Consider the following 18,745-nt stretch of genomic DNA (forward strand, 5'->3'; position numbering starts at 1 on the left):
GAAAATTGTTCGTCTAAGTTTTCATAGATTTTTGGTCGGAAGCGCACTGCCACTTGATCATATTTTTCAGAAGTTCGCGAGTGTAGGATTTTATGGCCGACTAAAGATAATTCCAGGTGGATTTTAAATGGAATTTCGGTCGTTGGAGCTGTGGTTAGGATTTCCAATGTTTTCAATTTCGTCGGAAGTGTAGATTTTTTTCTTGAGCAGAACAGTTTTTCATCATATTTATAATGGTGCGTTGGATGGTCAGATGATGTTCTGTGTAACCCTTTGGAGTAGGAACGGAACCGCGATCGTTCTGTTTCCCGTGTTGTGGAGTTTCAATGCCAGCTTGCAATCGACAAGATGCGATTATGGGTTTCATACACTGTAAATCGAAAGAACCAATTATTGGGTGAAAAAATGCCGATTTCGGTGTAAAGTAGATAAGCTCATTTAATGGATAAATCGTCTTTACCAATTAATGGATAATGAGCTTGTACGTCAAATCATGGGGTACTTTTTTACCCAATGAATGGGTTTATAAAATAGGTACAAAGTACCCACTTTTAGAAATCTTTAAGGCAGGATTATTCTTATGATTTATGGATTATTTAATAAAAAGGAATGAAATTAATAATTAAGAACACAAACTTTATTTATATTTATATCTAGAATGTTACAACTTTCTGTCCTGCTGTCTTTTCATCGTTCGTGGAAAAAAACGGTGCACGCTCAGCTTTTCCGGGATCTCCTGATGGGGTTTGTTCTGTCCCTACAAGTTTCAGATTACTTTTTAGATGTGAGCAGAAAGAAATAAGCTAAGAAATAACTACTTTCAAACGAGCAATTTCCCTTCGACATATTTGAAAGACACCTTGTGACTGAAGCGAGGACTGGAAGATGTTATATAAGTTGTTTTTCACTGATTAATGAATAAAAAATCTCTTATTTTTACATATCAAGAATATCATCCATAGTCGTGGCAATTTGGAAATTTTCCAAGCTAGGAAAATTTGCTGAAAAGTGTTGTAATTTCCTGTACTGTCTTACTTTAAGATCGGTTGAAAGTTTTCAAGCTCTGAAAACTTTACAAACTGTAAAAACTGCAGAAACTAGACTGCCTTTGAAATTTCCTGCTTTTTCAGGGTAAGAAACTCTCGGATCAGCGTAAGCTCTGAAAAATCCTTCTGAAACATCGGCACTTCAGACGATTCTAGAGTTCTTTGGCCTTCAACAGCTCTTGATATGGTGGCAACTTCTGAAGCTGCACGAGATGTTTTGGACCCCGCTTAAGGGTTACCGCAGCATGCTGTGGTTCTGTTTGATCTTCCATTGTCATGGGTAAGCAAAACCATTAAGCTTGACACCCATATTGATATGGTTCCGGTCATTGACTGCCCCCCCCCCTAAATTCAGCAACACAAAGGCTTTCGGGGAAATGGCGTTCGGTGAAATGGCATTCAGCCAAATTTTCCATAGTTATTTTTTTTTCGCTCGAAACCTGGCTTGTTGTGTTGACGTTATTCGAGAATAATCTGGAACATCCCACCGGAAGCCACTGGAAGCCACCCGAAGCTATTCAATGGTTTATTCAAACTTCCATTTTTGAATAAAAATTTTTGAATTTTGATAAAATTTTACCTGTCTCAATCATTTTGTCTACCATCAATAGACCAGTTCCACCAGTTTTGATCGAAATGACGTTTTAGGCAAAGTTGTTGAGAAAAGTAAAGTGTTTGTAGGAAAAATATACACGGTAATTTTAGTTTTGTTATATTGAGTTAAAATCCCAAAAAAGTGATAAAACTCAAATTATTATCTCAAAAGGAAAATCTTCAATTATTATAGTGTAAAAAAAGGCTATGAAAAATGAAAACTGTTGGAATATTCAAAACCATGGACACTGGAAAATTGACAAAATCGTAGAAAATTAACTTTTTTTTTTAAACTGACAAAATCGTAGAAAATTAACTTTTTTTATGTAATCTTTGCACAGAAAACCGATTTGGAATGTCACAAATTTTGTTCTCTGTGAAGTGTACAAAAAGTTCAAAAATTTGACAAAACATTTCTTGTTCGACAATTTTTGTCAATGACTTAGTGTCCATAGTGTTAAATATTCCAAAAGTTTGCATTTTTCATAAGCTTTTTTTTAAGAATAAAAATTGAAGATTTACTTATTGAGAAATTACTTAAAAAAATACCGTATTTAATTTTTGCAGAGAGACTTCATTTTCTTCTATAACTTTGTCTCTGGCGTCATTTCGATCAGAAGTGACGTTTTCGTGCTATAATTTATTGTAAAATGACAAGGACGCCATTTAGAAAAAAATACAAGATCCAAATGGCCGAATTTTTGCAAAATTGTGAATGATTGCGCATATTTAAGACACAATTATGCAAAATGTTATGCAAATCGAAGAAGGTCGAGTTTTTCCGATGCGTCATTTTGCGTGGAACTGCTCAGTACCGTCTGTCTGTCTGTCTGTCTGTCTGTCTGTCTGTCTGTCTGTCTGTCTGTCTGTCTGTCTGTCTGTCTGTCTGTCTGTCTGTCTGTCTGTCTGTCTGTCTGTCTGTCTGTCTGTCTGTCTGTCTGTCTGTCTGTCTGTCTGTCTGTCTGTCTGTCTGTCTGTCTGTCTGTCTGTCTGTCTGTCTGTCTGTCTGTCTGTCTGTCTGTCTGTCTGTCTGTCTGTCTGTCTGTCTGTCTGTCTGTCTGTCTGTCTGTCTGTCTGTCTGTCTGTCTGTCTGTCTGTCTGTCTGTCTGTCTGTCTGTCTGTCTGTCTGTCTGTCTGTCTGTCTGTCTGTCTGTCTGTCTGTCTGTCTGTCTGTCTGTCTGTCTGTCTGTCTGTCTGTCTGTCTGTCTGTCTGTCTGTCTGTCTGTCTGTCTGTCTGTCTGTCTGTCTGTCTGTCTGTCTGTCTGTCTGTCTGTCTGTCTGTCTGTCTGTCTGTCTGTCTGTCTGTCTGTCTGTCTGTCTGTCTGTCTGTCTGTCTGTCTGTCTGTCTGTCTGTCTGTCTGTCTGTCTGTCTGTCTGTCTGTCTGTCTGTCTGTCTGTCTGTCTGTCTGTCTGTCTGTCTGTCTGTCTGTCTGTCTGTCTGTCTGTCTGTCTGTCTGTCTGTCTGTCTGTCTGTCTGTCTGTCTGTCTGTCTGTCTGTCTGTCTGTCTGTCTGTCTGTCTGTCTGTCTGTCTGTCTGTCTGTCTGTCTGTCTGTCTGTCTGTCTGTCTGTCTGTCTGTCTGTCTGTCTGTCTGTCTGTCTGTCTGTCTGTCTGTCTGTCTGTCTGTCTGTCTGTCTGTCTGTCTGTCTGTCTGTCTGTCTGTCTGTCTGTCTGACCCTTATAGACTCGGAAACTAACAGACAGAGGTTTGCAGAGGTTTTGGGGCAGGGAAAGGTTCTTATGATGCTCCGAGACCCCTCGTACGGGGGGGGGCTCCCATACAAATGAAACAGAAATTTCTGTATAACTAATCAAGCAGATGGAACCAAATTTGCCAACTACGTACAATTTATCATGCTTTTTTTTAATTGGCGCATAAACTTAAGCTAATCTTGAATCACGAGCAAGGCCGGGCACACTCAGCTAGCATTTGATAAAAATTACTCATTCCACGAGTGACCTACGCTTTTGCGAAATTAAGTGAACGTTACTCAAATATGAGTCAGTCTCATTTGCCGTGAAGTTTGTTTTGACGGGCAGATTGACTACACTCTATTTCTAAACAACCCATATTTGAGTAGGATCTACTCAAAAGAAAGGCTACCCTAAAATGAGCAAACAAAATTGGAACTGACAAGATGACGAATGTACAACATATTTCGGATTCAGATCGATGTTTTCCATTCGTCATCTTGTTAGTCTATACTTTGTTTACTCAATTTAGGGTACTCTACTTTTGACGAATATGAGTAGATCCTTCTCAATTTCGGGTTGTTTAGAAATAGCGCCGGCACACTCGTCAACCCCTCCTTTCAGGCAAAGATTAACATTTTGCCTGCGAGATTTTTCAATGGAGTGAAACGATAAGAAACGATCCGCTATGTTTTAAAGAAATTCGACATTTGCTTATGGGGTTTTCCTATAGGAGTGAACAGTTGTAGAGTCGTCGTCAACGTGGTTTCACCGATACCAAAACAAACTCATCAAATAAAGTTCGTAGGCCATAATTAGGAGCACGTCTCAAAATTACGTCCGTAATGTTCGGCCCATAGGTATAAAGCGGAAAAAGCGTTAAATCTTCTAAATTCACAATAAAAGTGAAAATTGTGATATTGATGGTTACAAAATGGTAAGTCCATGTAATTCATGAAAATATCTGGTTTTTTGATGACCACCGAAGTGAAGGTTTTCGTTAGTGCAATAATATTGCAAGATCATGGCGCCAAAAATCAAAAAAAAAAAAAATGTGAAAATTCCACTTCATTTTTTTTGAGAAAGACTAAAATATTTTTTTAAATTTGTCCCAAAAATAGGCAGTTCATTAAACGATTACAATTTCATAGCAGATGTGTTATTAGTTTTTTTTAATTGTGTATTACTGCCGATTGAATGAGTTATTTGCTTGATAGGCTGAAGTGAGAGACTAGGCTGATATTACATCCCTTAACCCTATTATTCAACTTAACATGCTTTCGATTCTCGTAGCAATAATAAGCGAGTTTTTAGAAAATAATGATAATAAGTATACAGCGAGTGGTGAAGGGAGGTTGAGCGGAGAATGGCTACCAGATTCGTCCGACTTGTTGACTAGACATGACAACATGACAGTTTTAGATCTTACCAGCTGACATTACAGTCGGATTTCCCGAAAGTAAATCCAAGCACCACCCTACTGTCCCTACTGCCAAGACACACGCAATCTTGCTGCAGGTCCATCTTCTTTATGCTCTCCGAGTTTGTCACCTTTTTGCTGCTACGGTGATGACGACGGACGGCGGCGTGTAGCCACCGGCACTGACTACCATTGCTCCGTTAGCTCCAGACATACCTGCTACCTGTATTCGCTGCCTCAACCCATCGTCCATCTCCTTGGAACGAAACGAAAATATCGAGAATTATATTTACAGATTAGTTAATTTTTTATCTACCTCATAATACAAGTTGTAATAATTTGAAGAATTTTATGCGCGCGAGCAAAAAGAAATCAAAATGCTCGAAAAAATTCCCCAAGCTCTCCACCCGGTTCGGCTCCAGAAGGTGATGAGAAATCACTTTAAATTGGATGGTTTTTCCTACTCCATATGTACTGTCGTCGTCACAGAGCCACTGCACTGCACTGATTCTGGTTGGACAGCATCGGTTGCGCCAGCGAGCGCATTAGCAGTGATAAAATGCGTGGAAGCGAAAAACTATAAACGGAACATTATTCATTCCTGCACCCAATATAAATCTTGAACCGAGGCGTTGCTTTTTGTGATACCCAATGATACTTTGAAAGAGTTGGAGCATCGTTTTGGTCGTCGTCGTCCTCGTCTTCCATTCGGTTCGCTGGCCTGTTTTTCCACCTTTGACAATTAATTGACTGAGAAATAGATTTATGCAACAGCACCTTCGTGAGCGGCTACTTACTGGCTACATTCGTCCGGAGGGTTGGGTGAGAAAATGACGAATGTGTGCTTGTCGCCGTCATAGCTGTGCGCAGGCTAGCAATCCGAATCGGTCGTCAGAGCTGCTGTTGCTGCTGCTGCTGCGTGGAATGATGGTATGTTTCAACAACTCGAAGGAATTCGTCTTCACGGATTTTTCTCCTGCGCTGCTGCTGAGTAGTCCAATGCCATGGGTAAACCAGCACAATTAGAGGAGAAAAAATGCCAATCAAATGATATGGTGCTGGTGTGGTTTTGTCAGTTTATGTCCAGCAGCATGATTGAAGCTTGGAATTAATTCATCGTAAACTTTTTACCGAGTCCGGGAGATGGTGGCTACACATTTGCCGTCATGCCATTTGAGGAGTCTAGCAGAATTCCATAGCGTTCTTGCCCGCGATACTCGGGATCCATAGATAATTTATCGCCGTTGCAGCAAGAAACACAAAAACATCCACGGAGCATCCTAATCAAGCATCGGGGAACCGTTGCAAGAAGGTGTAAAGATTCAATCATCCCAAGACTCGAAGCTCACGAAATCCGAAACCCAAAACGTAAGCGTAGCGTAATTGGCTCTAAATCTCTATCTAGCCCAGAACCTCGGTTGTTAAAATTAAACTATTCATTAAAATTAACTGAGAAACCATAACAGTGGAGAACCGAATATTCCGGGGCTGAGCCACAAAGCAATTGGTCAGCAGCACTTGATCGTGAGGCATTAAACCATCAGCAACAGAAACAGAAACGGAGCCTTGAAATCCATGCTGCAAGGTGTTTAACCATTTTTTATTTTCCTAATTAAGATGGAAACAGGCTGATTCATGGAAAACAATCTCCCTCTTGGTTTGGCTCCCAGGCGGTGAATGGGACAGAAGATGAGCGTTAAAAACAAACTGGTGAGCTGGCCGTTAAAATACGGATTCAGGAGTGCCTATTCGGGGACCACGCTGCCTTAAATTCAATGGGTTATGGATGCGTTGCTTGAGATGACCTCTTGAACTGGTCCGTCGAAATCAATAAAAAAAAAATGATCCGATAATTACTTCTTGTGAAGTTGTAGTTGTAGTTGGTCACTGGTTTGATCGTCTGAGGGGAGATTGGAGTGGTAGTGTTCAAATTTTGGATTTGTAGAACGGAGAACGGCTTCGGCCTCCCGAGACCATTGGAATGGGGTTAACAATAACTTACAACGGTCAGTATGATGCTATGCATTATGGTGCATGTTTTAATTTTGTTCAGAAAAACGACGTGCTTGGAATAGGATTCTTGGGGGCTGAAGCTGTTCTCCACCTTTACTTTGGATCTAAATAATCAAAAAAAAAAACGGTCCATCCACTAGAGTGGAAAGCGAAGCTGCTGCATTCAGCATGATACAGTGCATGATCTCCTCAGTGCAGTGCACCTAAAGTAAGATTTTAAAATAAGAAATGTTGAAGAAATTATATGATGGATTTAATTTATAATTGATTCACTACTATTTCAAAATAATTCAGCAGAAAGTTTAACACAGATGAATATCTGACGCACTCCAGTTTCATGTTGATCTTCATCAAGCTTCATCTACAATTTGGACTTCTACATCTACACATCTCAAGCAGCCTTCAGGTTTAATTGGTTAAACTTGGTGAGTTCCTTCCATTTTGTAAATTGTTATCTTTTCAAACCAGTAACGTTGGGAGATCACCTTTTTGTGGTGCGTTATTGGTATAAGATCTACCACCGAACCCTAATCGTGACAACTTCAATCTAGGGAATCAGGATTTTCCAGTTATCAAAGGATCACATTTAGTCTTTGTTACTTTATATGACTTGATGATAGTGACAAGACTCGGGTAGTGACCACCGCCGTTATGCATTTCTATATTGTAGGGGAAATGTCTCTAATGTTGGCCTATGGATTGGGCCCATCACTAAAAATCTGCTATTTATCAATTTTATCTAGATGAACTCGTTATTGGGACGTTACTAATGGATATTTTTGGTTGCTATTGAAAATTTAGTCGATTGCTGAATTTATGTATGGGCCAAATTAGAGACATGTAGGCCGACATTACCTACATTTCCCCTATATTTCAAATCAAAAATATTGTTTATGTTCATAGATTTCACATAATCCTTTTCCCTTTGTCGTTCTCCTTTTCCTTTCCCACTTCTCTTTTCAGAAAGCGAGTAATGTCGCTATAGCCATAAGTCATAAAAGGCTAGCACAAGAGTTAGTGCTTATGCCCTAACCGTCAGAAGAAAATGGAGCATCACTTAACTTTTTTAGCTTTGATGCTTCCAACGACCGACCAACCATATAATTACCAAAATCGGTACGTACGGTACGAGATGTCCACGATTTAAACAGTCCCGATGTTTTCTGAATCATCTTGCCCCTTAAATGCTGCACAGTAGGCCTGGCCGTTTTGGTATGTGTGACGCATCTTCGATGTGAAACGTATATCAAATAGAAAAAAAAATTATGTAGGTATATATATCATTTTCCAGGATGCTTTCAAGAACTGACTGTGTTGGTGTTAGATTAGATTAAATTAGATTAGATTAGATGAATATCTGACGCACTCTAGTGTTGTCAGATCTACGGATTCATCTGTATATATAAAGATTTTCTAAAGCTTTTCTAACTATTGTTTTGGAATAATCAGAGTTTTGGACTGCTAAACCAAAGATTACCGTGTCTGCAATGTATTTTTGTCTGAATATCGGTAGCAGTTAAATACGAGCAGTAGGGTAACAATGATTTTTTTTATTCGGACCATAAACAATATGTTCATTACATCGAAATTTGGGCTAAATCGAAAATGATTTAAGGGTGCCAAAAAGCGGTCAAAGTTGGATCTTTTTTCATCTACAAAATACCCCAAGGTGTATTTTGAAATTTTGGAAATCAAATTTTTGTTTATGCTAAATATCTTATAAAAGCGTGAAATGTCGAAATCTAATGTTAACTCGATTTTTTTTTTCGGGATCGACTTTCTGGAACTTAGTGAATTTTAGAAAATCGAAACCTTTTTTTTTTAGCAAAAATAGAAATTATTGCCCATAACAACCAATTATGCAAAATTTGATCAAATATTTTAAATTAACAATATGGTTAACTCTTCTATTATTCCCAAGACACGATTTATCGCGTACAATTTTATTCAAACTGGAGGTTATGCAAAACAGAATATGATATGTAATAGAAAAAATCAAGATTAGAATGTTAAATCTTAGATGTTTGTTTTAAATTGTTACTGCTCACAACAGAAGCGTGAAAAGTCTACACGCTATATGAAAACTACTCAAAATTGGATAGAGTATTCCCAGTCCGGCAAAAACTGAACCTATCCAAAAATGTTTAAACATCCATACCTGGGTAAACTAGAGATGAACTAGCCTAAGGCTAAAAATCTCTTTAATAAAGAATTAAAAAAAAAAATAGAAACTGGGTAAAGTTTACTAAGATATTAACGTTTTATATCTTGGTAAACTTTACCCATATTGATAGATATAAAAATCAGAGGTCCACTGCAGAAGCTTTATATCAAACATAACTTCATCCAACTAGCTCCTCTAGGCCCTATCCAGGTGATAAATCATGGGTTTTTGATATGAAATCCAAGATGGTTAATTCCAGCCCATGTGGGTACAGAATTTAAAAAAGTTGTGGTCGATGTCACCGATTTGAGCCAAACTTGGCCAAAACGTTTATTTTGGCATTCTGAACAAACACCTTTTTTATTTTGCTCTCTCGGCTACAACCCTGGATTATCAAGATTTTTTTTTTTAATTTCATCTCTCAGAAGAGACTACTCTACAACCAAATAAGCTATTCGTGATCTTAGACCGTCAATTTAAAGGTTTTGACAATTTATGCAAATTTATTTAATTTATGCAAATGACAAATGAAAAATGCAGGTGCATCGTTTCTTTTTCTTTATAACCATAATAAAAAAAATATTCTTGCTCGTGAGATTGAATCCAAGCAAATCAAAAGGTATTATTCAAGTAGCAACTATCATCCACAACTGAAATTTTATATACTTGCAAATCTATGTGATTTCATCGTACTTCTAAGGCACAACGTTCAGGCAGTATCTCATAGGAACGTATTTTTCACTTTAAGGACCACAATTAAACTATGGACAGAATTAAATGAATGAACAAGTTTTGATTTTATATAATGAGAATCCTGCCCAGAACATGTAAACAATAGCATAAAAATATTAATGTTCCATCGGCGTGAAGCAATTCAAGAAAAATAAAAATATTAAATAGCATATATTTTCCACCAGAAAAACTCAAAACTACCACTCTGGTCTTATCTCAAAAACCATTTGTCCAAATTATTTACCCTTGGAAACACATCAAGTAGAAGAGTTTTCCAAAGTGTGGTGACAATTTGAGCCCGAAATATTAGGAAATATAAAATCCCGCCCATTGTGAAAATAGGCCAATTTGGATACCTGCCGGTAATCAGTCTTTTTACTGTATTTACTATAACAAAAACAAAAAATGGGTACACCTATGCGAATCTAAATTAAAAGAACCTTCAAATTGACGTTCTAAGATTGCTAATAGCTTATTTGGTTGAGGAGTAATCTCTTCTGAAACATACTTTTTTTTTTAATCTCGAAAATCCAGGGCTGAAGCCGAGAGGGATCTAGGCACTTCAGAGCAAAATCAAAAAAGGTGTTTGTTCAGAATGCCAAATTAAGCATTTTGGCCAAGTTTGGCTCAAATCGCTGACATCGACCACAGGTGGTGTACCCACTTGAGCTGGAACGACCCACATTGCAATCCTCAATTAAGCATAAAGACTGGAACGCACAAAAATTGGTCGACAAAAAAATCGTTTCTTTCAGTCAAAATTCATGTCACAAAAATCTTCTCATTTTTCTTTTGGTAGTTCAATTCATATATTTAAAGAAAAAAAATGTTCGTTTATTTTTTTGGTTTGTCAAATCCGAACTGCCGTGCCTTCCGCTTAACCCCTTCCATTAAATTTTGCACAGTGGTCTCATCGACCTTATTCGCCGCCGAACGCCGGTTAGATTTAAACTGCTGCTCGTTTTCCATGGATTTATTAGCCTTTTTTGAGATTCCGTTTGACCAAGGCCCAATACCGTTCGAAAGGGCGAAGTTCTGGGCTGTTGGGAGGGTTGTGGTCTTTGGGTACCACAACCATGTTGGTCGCATCGTACCACTCGAGTGCCTTTCCGGTTTTCAGAGAAATAACGAAAATACATTATCAGTGTATACAGCTTTCGGGACCGCTGCTTTGCCGACGTGTTTTGTTTGTAATCTCGGTTCGCCACCTTCACCTTCTTAAATGTCGACAACCCGGCTCGTTTCTTGGCCCGCTGCACAGTAGTATGGGAGACATTGAGCTTGCCAGCGACGTCCCGGATGGAGAGGTTAGGTTTCCGCTTATATTTCACCGCCACCTTCTTCGTCGTCACTGCCACGTCCGGACTACGATTGCCGCCGCTTCCAGGCTTCCTGGAAGACGACAGACGCTCACCGAACACTTTTAAAACGTTTGCCACGGTTGATTTGTCCACATCCAGCAATTTTGCCAACTTGGCGTCTGAGAACGTCGGATTCTCTTGCTGCGCGAGCAAAATTTTGACGCACTGCTCCTCTTGCTTGGAGGTCATTTTGAAAACTGGAGAGCAAACGGTGAAAACTCATCATAGCAACCATTGTACCGTGCCGATTCAAATTTCGGACACTTAAACTCGAATTTCGGACACTTTTAAAAGTTGATTATCTCGGTCGAATATGATCCACATGTCTTGTAAATTTTAAATTTTTTTGACTAGTGCCCTCCACGATCATCTAACATTATTACTTTGTTTCTAACTGGATGTAATATTTAATTAAAAATGAAAGTGTCCGAAATTTGAATCGTCCGAAATTTGAATCGGAACGGTATATACACTCAACTTCCAAATCAGAATTTCAGGTCTTTTATGCATTTTTAACAGAAATACACCAATTTGAAGTTGACCAATTTTTGCGCGTTCCAGACTTTATCGGTACAGTAGAAAGCCAAAATTGATAGTAATCGCATAATAATGCGCTATACATCGCACTACTTCCGACACTAAATATGTTCAATGTACAGAACGTGAGTAAAATCGATTATCGCAGTGAGTTATTCTGGTTTTCAAGTATACACTCAATAAATAAAATAAGCAGTTTGATCGTATGCAGCGTCAGTATACGAAACAGTGTAGGTACTGCTTCAAATGTGCACCAGCAGCATCAGCAGTAGAAATAATTATTCTGTTGATTGTCGACCGAACTGATCCATCTTGCACAAACGTAATCTGCTCTGCTTACGCTCGCTTGTACTCAAAGTCCATAGACTGAGGAGTAACAAAATTTCGTGTACTTAGTTATGTTATTCCTTATGGGGTTTTATACAATTATGGCGTCCAAAATTTCTTCTTACCCTTTCATTAAAATTTAACCTGAGGATTTAGTGACCTTCAATGTTAGTTTAAAAGATAGAAAACAAAACATTTCTCAGGTAATCTCTGGCTTTTTCATATTTATTTTGGATCAGTATAATTTCAGCAATGGGCTATGGATACTATTTCCAGTATGCTCAGTGGTGTTGTTAGTTTGAAAGATATCCACGAAGTGTTTACCCGTACAGTAAACAACCTTCAAACTGCGGACAATAAAATAGCACGATTTTCATACAAACTAGCCAACTTTGACATTTTGTAACTTTGTTCTGTTATGACCAATTGCGCTGACATTTTGGCACAGCTTAAACAAACGAGATTATTGTGAAACACATAAAGTTTAAAAAATGTATAGTTTTGATGCAATTATATATGAATTTCATCAAAAAAAAAATCGAATTGAGCTATAAAAAAAAATACCTGCAACGTTAGCAGGTAATTAGGGGCAGGGTTTTTTGTTGTGGCAACGATACGTAAAGATAACTTGCATCAACTTCTACAAATTCACATCGTCCGAATCCACCCGTATACACAACAAATTTATCTATTTTTGCATTTTTTGCTACTTATTTACAACTCCGTTAATAACTCATGCTTGATTCGAATTAATATGTTCTCAATAACCTGCCGGAATAGAGTCTATCCTAGATGTCTTTTCAAAAAAATAACTTGAGTTGATAAGTGAAACAGAGTCCTCAATGACGCGAAACCAAATTGAACGATATCATAAGACCAATTCGAAAGTCAACTTTGAAGTGCTACAGCAAGCGAAGAGAAACGAAAAAGAGAAAAACAAGTATAGGGTATTATTCACCTATTATTAACGTGTCCAATGCACTACTTCATTGACAGTCAGTCCTCTTTTTAAAACATGGGTTTTGGCCAGCTAGATTTGCCGGTATTTGGCCAAAACCTCCATACGCCATGCAGTCTTAACGTTACTCAAACGTCATCTACCACATGGAATGGAGTAAAGCGAAATAGAACGATGCGAAACGGAACGCAGAATCAAAACAAAACAGCAAATAAGGCTACCAGATACTCAAATTTCTGATAGTCATAGGGTTACTAGAAGTTTAAATTTAAAATAAACCCCGTTAATGTGCATGAAGTGTCGTTCAGAATAACGGCTGTAGGATGTTTAGACAGTGTGAAAATCTCCCTTTTATACCGGCGCCATTCTAAATTTAAGAATCATGCGATAAGAACCATTTAACCCAGAATCTTGGTAGATTCTACTCATCATAAAAAACTGGTTTACCCAGATTTTTACAAGTCCTTACTGCACATAAGAGTACGTACCATCTACCCACACACTAGGATTATTTTACCGAAATTTCAACAACTGAACGTTCGGTAAACAGTTCGGTGATTTTTCACAGTTCCTGTAATTTTTCAACGATTTTTTTTTTGTGAAAAATCACAGAAAATCTTTGAAAAATACCTAACGTATTTATGCCTAAGGGGATACAATTTACACACAATCAAACATACAAACACACATAAACACATACAGCTATTTTCTGATCTAATCGAGAGGAATCAAATAGTAGTGGGACCTCCCTTAGCTCAGTCGGTAAAGGTGCAGCTACAAAGCAAGACCATGCTGGAGGTGGCTGGGTTCGATTCCCGGTCCGGTCTAGGAAGTTTTCGGGTTGCAAAATTTCTTGACTTCCCTGGGCGTAGAGTATGATTGTACTTGGCACACAATTATACTTATGCAGAAATGGTATAGGCATCGAAAGCTCTCAATTAACAACTGTGGAAGTGCATCTAGAACACTAAGTTGGGAGCACGCAATAAGCTAATATGCGATATGCAATAAGCTTGAAATACGAAGAAGAAGAAGAAGAAAGAAAAAAACGTATAGTATATGACATATTTGCCCTTCGGGCCTGGGATCAAAAGTCAGTTTTCCACGCGATATGTATACCATTCTCTATAAGAAGCGTAAAAAAGCTTTCTACCCTATTAATCGATGCCAAAATAGTGAAAACACTTCTTCCAATCGTCAAAAAAATTCCTACATTTAAAGATCCTTGCCCAAACCGAGATTTGTACCCACCATCATGGTGTGCACAACGCTTACGGTTATCTGGCACAAAGACATCCAAACACTGCCATCCGATTTTCATCAGTGCTTTCGTTTATTGAGCCATCAAAACCCGGCAGGAACCGTCGCGCCGGGAACCGATTAATTGCCAAACAGATTAAAATTTCTCGCTTGTTGCATTTTTGCGTTTAATAAATACCGCACTATAATTGGGGTGCTGTGTGTGCGCAAATTGACCAGAATTGAAAGCGTTGACATTCCATAACGACAGTAAACATGTTCGCTTTCGCATCTCCAAGAGAGCAGCCAATTCATTCGGCCCCGTTTCCTCAGCTTGGAGCCAGAGAATTAAATATTTCCCAACAACCGCACAATTAGCGTTCTTTGCCGGCACTCCAGACTCATATTCCCGGTTTTCCTTCTTTACTGTACCGTTGCAGGTCAAGCAGGTGTCAACCAGCTCGGTGGTGTGTTCGTCAACGGTAGACCGCTGCCGGACATCGTCCGCCGACGGATAGTGGAACTGGCGCTGATGGGCGTTCGACCTTGTGACATTTCCCGCCAGCTTCTGGTGTCCCATGGTAGGTGGTTCGACCGTAAATCGTTGTGTTGCATATATTTCTAATTGTAATTCATGTCGATTATCCCTCGCAGGTTGTGTATCGAAAATTCTCACCCGATTCTACGAAACCGGTTCGATAAGGCCCGGATCGATCGGTGGCAGCAAGACGAAGGTAAGTGCACCAACACCACGCTTTCGAAATAGAACCGTTTTGTCGGGGCTTATCGAGCCGAATGAATCTTAATTACCTGCCCCGGTGGCCACAACTCGATTGCCCGGAGTAGAACAAAAAATCGTTTAATAAAAGTATGAGTTTCCACTACGCACCATTAATGAACTGTGAACAAAGCGCAAATGGAACGATGAGACGCGTCATGCAAATGGTACCCCCACCCCACTGTTAAAAATAGGGTCTTACCGAGTCGGGTCGTGTGGGTGGCAATCTTTCGTCCGACTGGGAAAGTGGGAAGACCATTGCGTGCAGCAAATAATTTATGCCCAACGTATACGGTGACAGAGACAATCGAAAGAGGGCGCATAAGTTTGATCCATGGTCATCCGTCGGGACATAGTTCCAAAGGGGTTTTCGCTGTGCCGTGAATGCAGGAGCAACTGCGGTCGGGAAGATGTTTCAGTGATGATAAGAAATATTGACAGTAATTAGTTTGAACGCGACTCAATGCATCACTGTCACTGTTGAATTACGGCTTAGGGAGTATCGGTGACATTATTTTCAGTGATTGTCTTAAGTTATGGGCCCATTGCGGTGAGTACAGGGAAATGCTTCCCTGGTTTTTTTTTTATGTTTACAGTGAGTTTGGCATCATGATTACAAAATTCAATCGCACTGTTTTTTAATATTGAGATAATTCGTCTTTGCTTATAGTAGGTAGACTTTCAGTCTACCTTAGTCTTATTTTTTTCCAGAGAAAAGTGAGATACATTTGGATGGAAAATTGCATTTTCAATATACTGTTTTGAGAAGTAATTTGGCAACTAACCTCTTCAACAGTTTTTAAGGGCTCTGATTCCATAGCCTGAACAAGGCCAAATTATATTTCATCCAAAGTTTCAACTATAAAATCCCATGCAACATTACAAGTATTTTAGACGTTCTACGGTCTACAAGATAAGCAAGATTAATAATATTGAATCTATAACTCACACTCTAAACTGATTTTATTTCGTATTGGGTATCTCTTTGGTCCAAGTACCGGCTCAAGCGTCTGCAGTCATCCAAACCAGCTGCTTTGAAGAAATTTAGTAAACCTCCAACGGAGGCGTCGAAGAGGAAGTACAACCTCGTTTGCATACAGTATAAGCATCTCAACAAACAGCTTAATCAAGCCCATCAGCATCAACTACTAACTAAATTGAAAACAAATCCCAAGAGCTTCTGGAACCATGTGAACGATCAACGGAAGAAATCGGGGTTAACTTCTACCATGTTTAATACACATCGAGAGGAGTATGATACGAAGGGAATCGCTGACCTGTTCATGTCCTGTTATTATCTTCGTCAAAGAAAATTTACCTAACGAGCACATAGTAGCCGCCGTAAGCGAGGTTCCCATACATTTTGCTGTTGGGCTGCATCGGCCTATCTCGAGTAATAATGTTCGTACAGCAGACATTCGTTTGAAAAATTATTTCAGCGTTTGCCCCAACGGAATCCTTTCCGCTGTTATTAAGAACTATATTGGAGTCCTGGCCGCACCTTTAGCATCCATTTTCACCCTCTCTTTGGATTCTGAGATCTTTTCCGACGGCTGGAAGGATTATTTTCTTTTCCCTGTCTTAAAAAAGGCAATAAGCAGTCGATGTCCAACTACCGAGGCATCACTGCTTTATGTGCAGTGTCAAAACTTTTTGAACTATTGGTGCTAGATTATTTAAAACACACTTGCTCCAGTTACATCACGAGCGAAAAACACGATCGACCGCTACAAATCTCGTTTAATACACAGCAATTATACGCGGTGATACGCGAGATGGAAAGAGGTCATCATGTGGATGTTATCTACACCGATCTTTCCGCTGATTTTGATAAAATTAATCACGAGATTGCAGTGGCTAAACTTGGCTTTCACGGTTCCCTTCATGCTTCACTTTTCCCATAGATCACATTTCTCAACTGTTCGCTGTTTCTTCTGGTGTATCTCAAGGCAGTCATCTGGGACCGTTCATATGTTTATTGTATCTGAATGACGTTCACTTTTCTATCCGTTGCCTGAAGCTGTCTTATGCTGACTATTTCAGACTATACAAGGGGCAAGACAGCTTTTGATCATAAGTAAAATCGGAGTTAATGTTGAGTAGCTCTGAGCCACTCTGAGCCAAATACACATAGCAACCTGATTTTTGTGTTGAAATATGTCATCATCGGTGGGCTGAAACCGGTTGACATATTTTTCTGCAATAATTTCGTACGCAACTGAAAACTGGTGCTGAAGTTCTTGCGGATGAGATACTAGTGATGCTGGACTTGCTGAATTGTATAATTCTGTCCGGTGTTACAGAATGCACGGATTGTAACGATGACTCAAGGCTACCACCAGGCTTGACTTAACGGATACCATCACCGATCGGATGGATATATTTGCAGACAAATTTGTAGCTGTTTTGAGATTTCGGCTTGTGGCGTCGTTTGTTTCTCCTTCTCCCAGTATTTAGCATTGTGCTAAATTTCCATGATGGCATCCACCAACAAGGCTGTCCAGCTATTGAAAATGAAATTGTTCGAAACTAGGAAGAGAAAGCTCAGCTGGAATTCTCCGGAATTCCTTCTGGAATTCACTGCGTTTAAGCTCATCCACAATTACTAGGAACATCGGCACGAAGCTTATATGCAGGAGGAACAGAAATGTTATGATGTCATTAAGAAGGTCTAAGATTTCTTGAGCGCTTATGTCCTTATCTTCCAACAACAGCTTATTTGCGAAACTTGACTTTTGTAGATCGAACATATTGAGCGTTCCCTTCTGAAGTCGTAGAACTTCTACATTGTCCTACATCAGTTCAGTTTTTGGTTTGAATTCTGGTTCGATTTGATTTCACGATTGGAATAAGGAACAGTCCAGGAAACGTAGTGCTAGCCCCAAACCAGCCGAATCAAAACTCAATTAAAATTTTTGAAGTAATCAGCGGAAAAACATACTATACATATAGTTGAAGATGCTAATTTCAAATAACAGACTGTAGTGGTATTTTTTATACGATAGATGGAGTAGATGAAAGCATAGAGTTGATAGTTCCGTTAGAGTACGGCAGTGTGAAGATTGCATATATATATTAGAATAGCGAGCTAGGACAACTTTTAAGGAAGGTAAAAATCGGTTTTTTCATCTCTCTTTACCAAACTCCCCTCTATTCTAATATCTATATGCAATCTTCACACTGCCGTACTCTAACGGAACTATCAACTCCATGCTTTCATCTACTCCATCTATCGTATAAAAATTACCACTACAGTCTGTTATTTGAAATTAGCATCTTCAACTATGTAAATCGTTGACTTCACGTAGAAGTAATACTAAAACATATAGTCAAAATACTATACATAGCAAAAAATCACACGTCAGTTTAAGCGCGGCCTATTTACTATTGGTTCACATGATGGTTTTTTTAGCTCCTTACTCGACCACTACTCCACAAAAACAAATCCGAAAAATCCGATTTACGGATTTTGGTACACCTCATATAAAAAGTAGGCAGGTGTGTTGGAAGGCACTAATTTATCTCGATGTATTAAAATTAATGGGAATTGGGTGCGGGAAAAAAGTTTGGATAAATGTTAATAATGAGTAGTGAGCATCTGGAACCTTGCTTTTGGTGACAATTTCACGTGTACGCAAGGGGCAATCAACTCTGCACACTGTGCCGAAACACAGCATGGGCACATTAACAAACAATATAATATAAAACGGCATCACTGTTGAGTGTCGACGTTTTGCCAATCGTTGCTAAGCTTTACTACTCGGTTCAATACTTTGTTTACTCATAAATGAAGCTAGTGAGAGAGTGTCATACATAAAACCTAGGATCATAAAACCAAGGTTGCAAATACTCATTTCAGCTAAAATAATGTTTTTCGGAATAATA

The 18,745-nt window shown here is 39.0% G+C and overlaps 1 protein-coding gene across 1 annotated transcript in view; it reads left to right on the forward strand.

Annotated features, from left to right (window-relative positions):
• Positions 1-18,745, forward strand: part of Poxn (Pox neuro) — a 91,907-nt gene that overhangs the window by 34,743 nt on the left and 38,419 nt on the right. Inside the window, exons 2-3 of the mRNA XM_065221267.1 lie at positions 14,523-14,663; positions 14,737-14,816. Coding sequence (XP_065077339.1) covers positions 14,523-14,663; positions 14,737-14,816 — 221 coding nt within the window. The remainder of the gene's footprint in view (positions 1-14,522; positions 14,664-14,736; positions 14,817-18,745) is intronic.

Source organism: Ochlerotatus camptorhynchus, unplaced genomic scaffold, assembly GCF_037179485.1.
Source record: "Ochlerotatus camptorhynchus isolate MF236.1 unplaced genomic scaffold, CSIRO-AGI_Acam_v1.1 ptg000012l, whole genome shotgun sequence".
NCBI lineage: Eukaryota > Metazoa > Arthropoda > Insecta > Diptera > Culicidae > Ochlerotatus > Ochlerotatus camptorhynchus.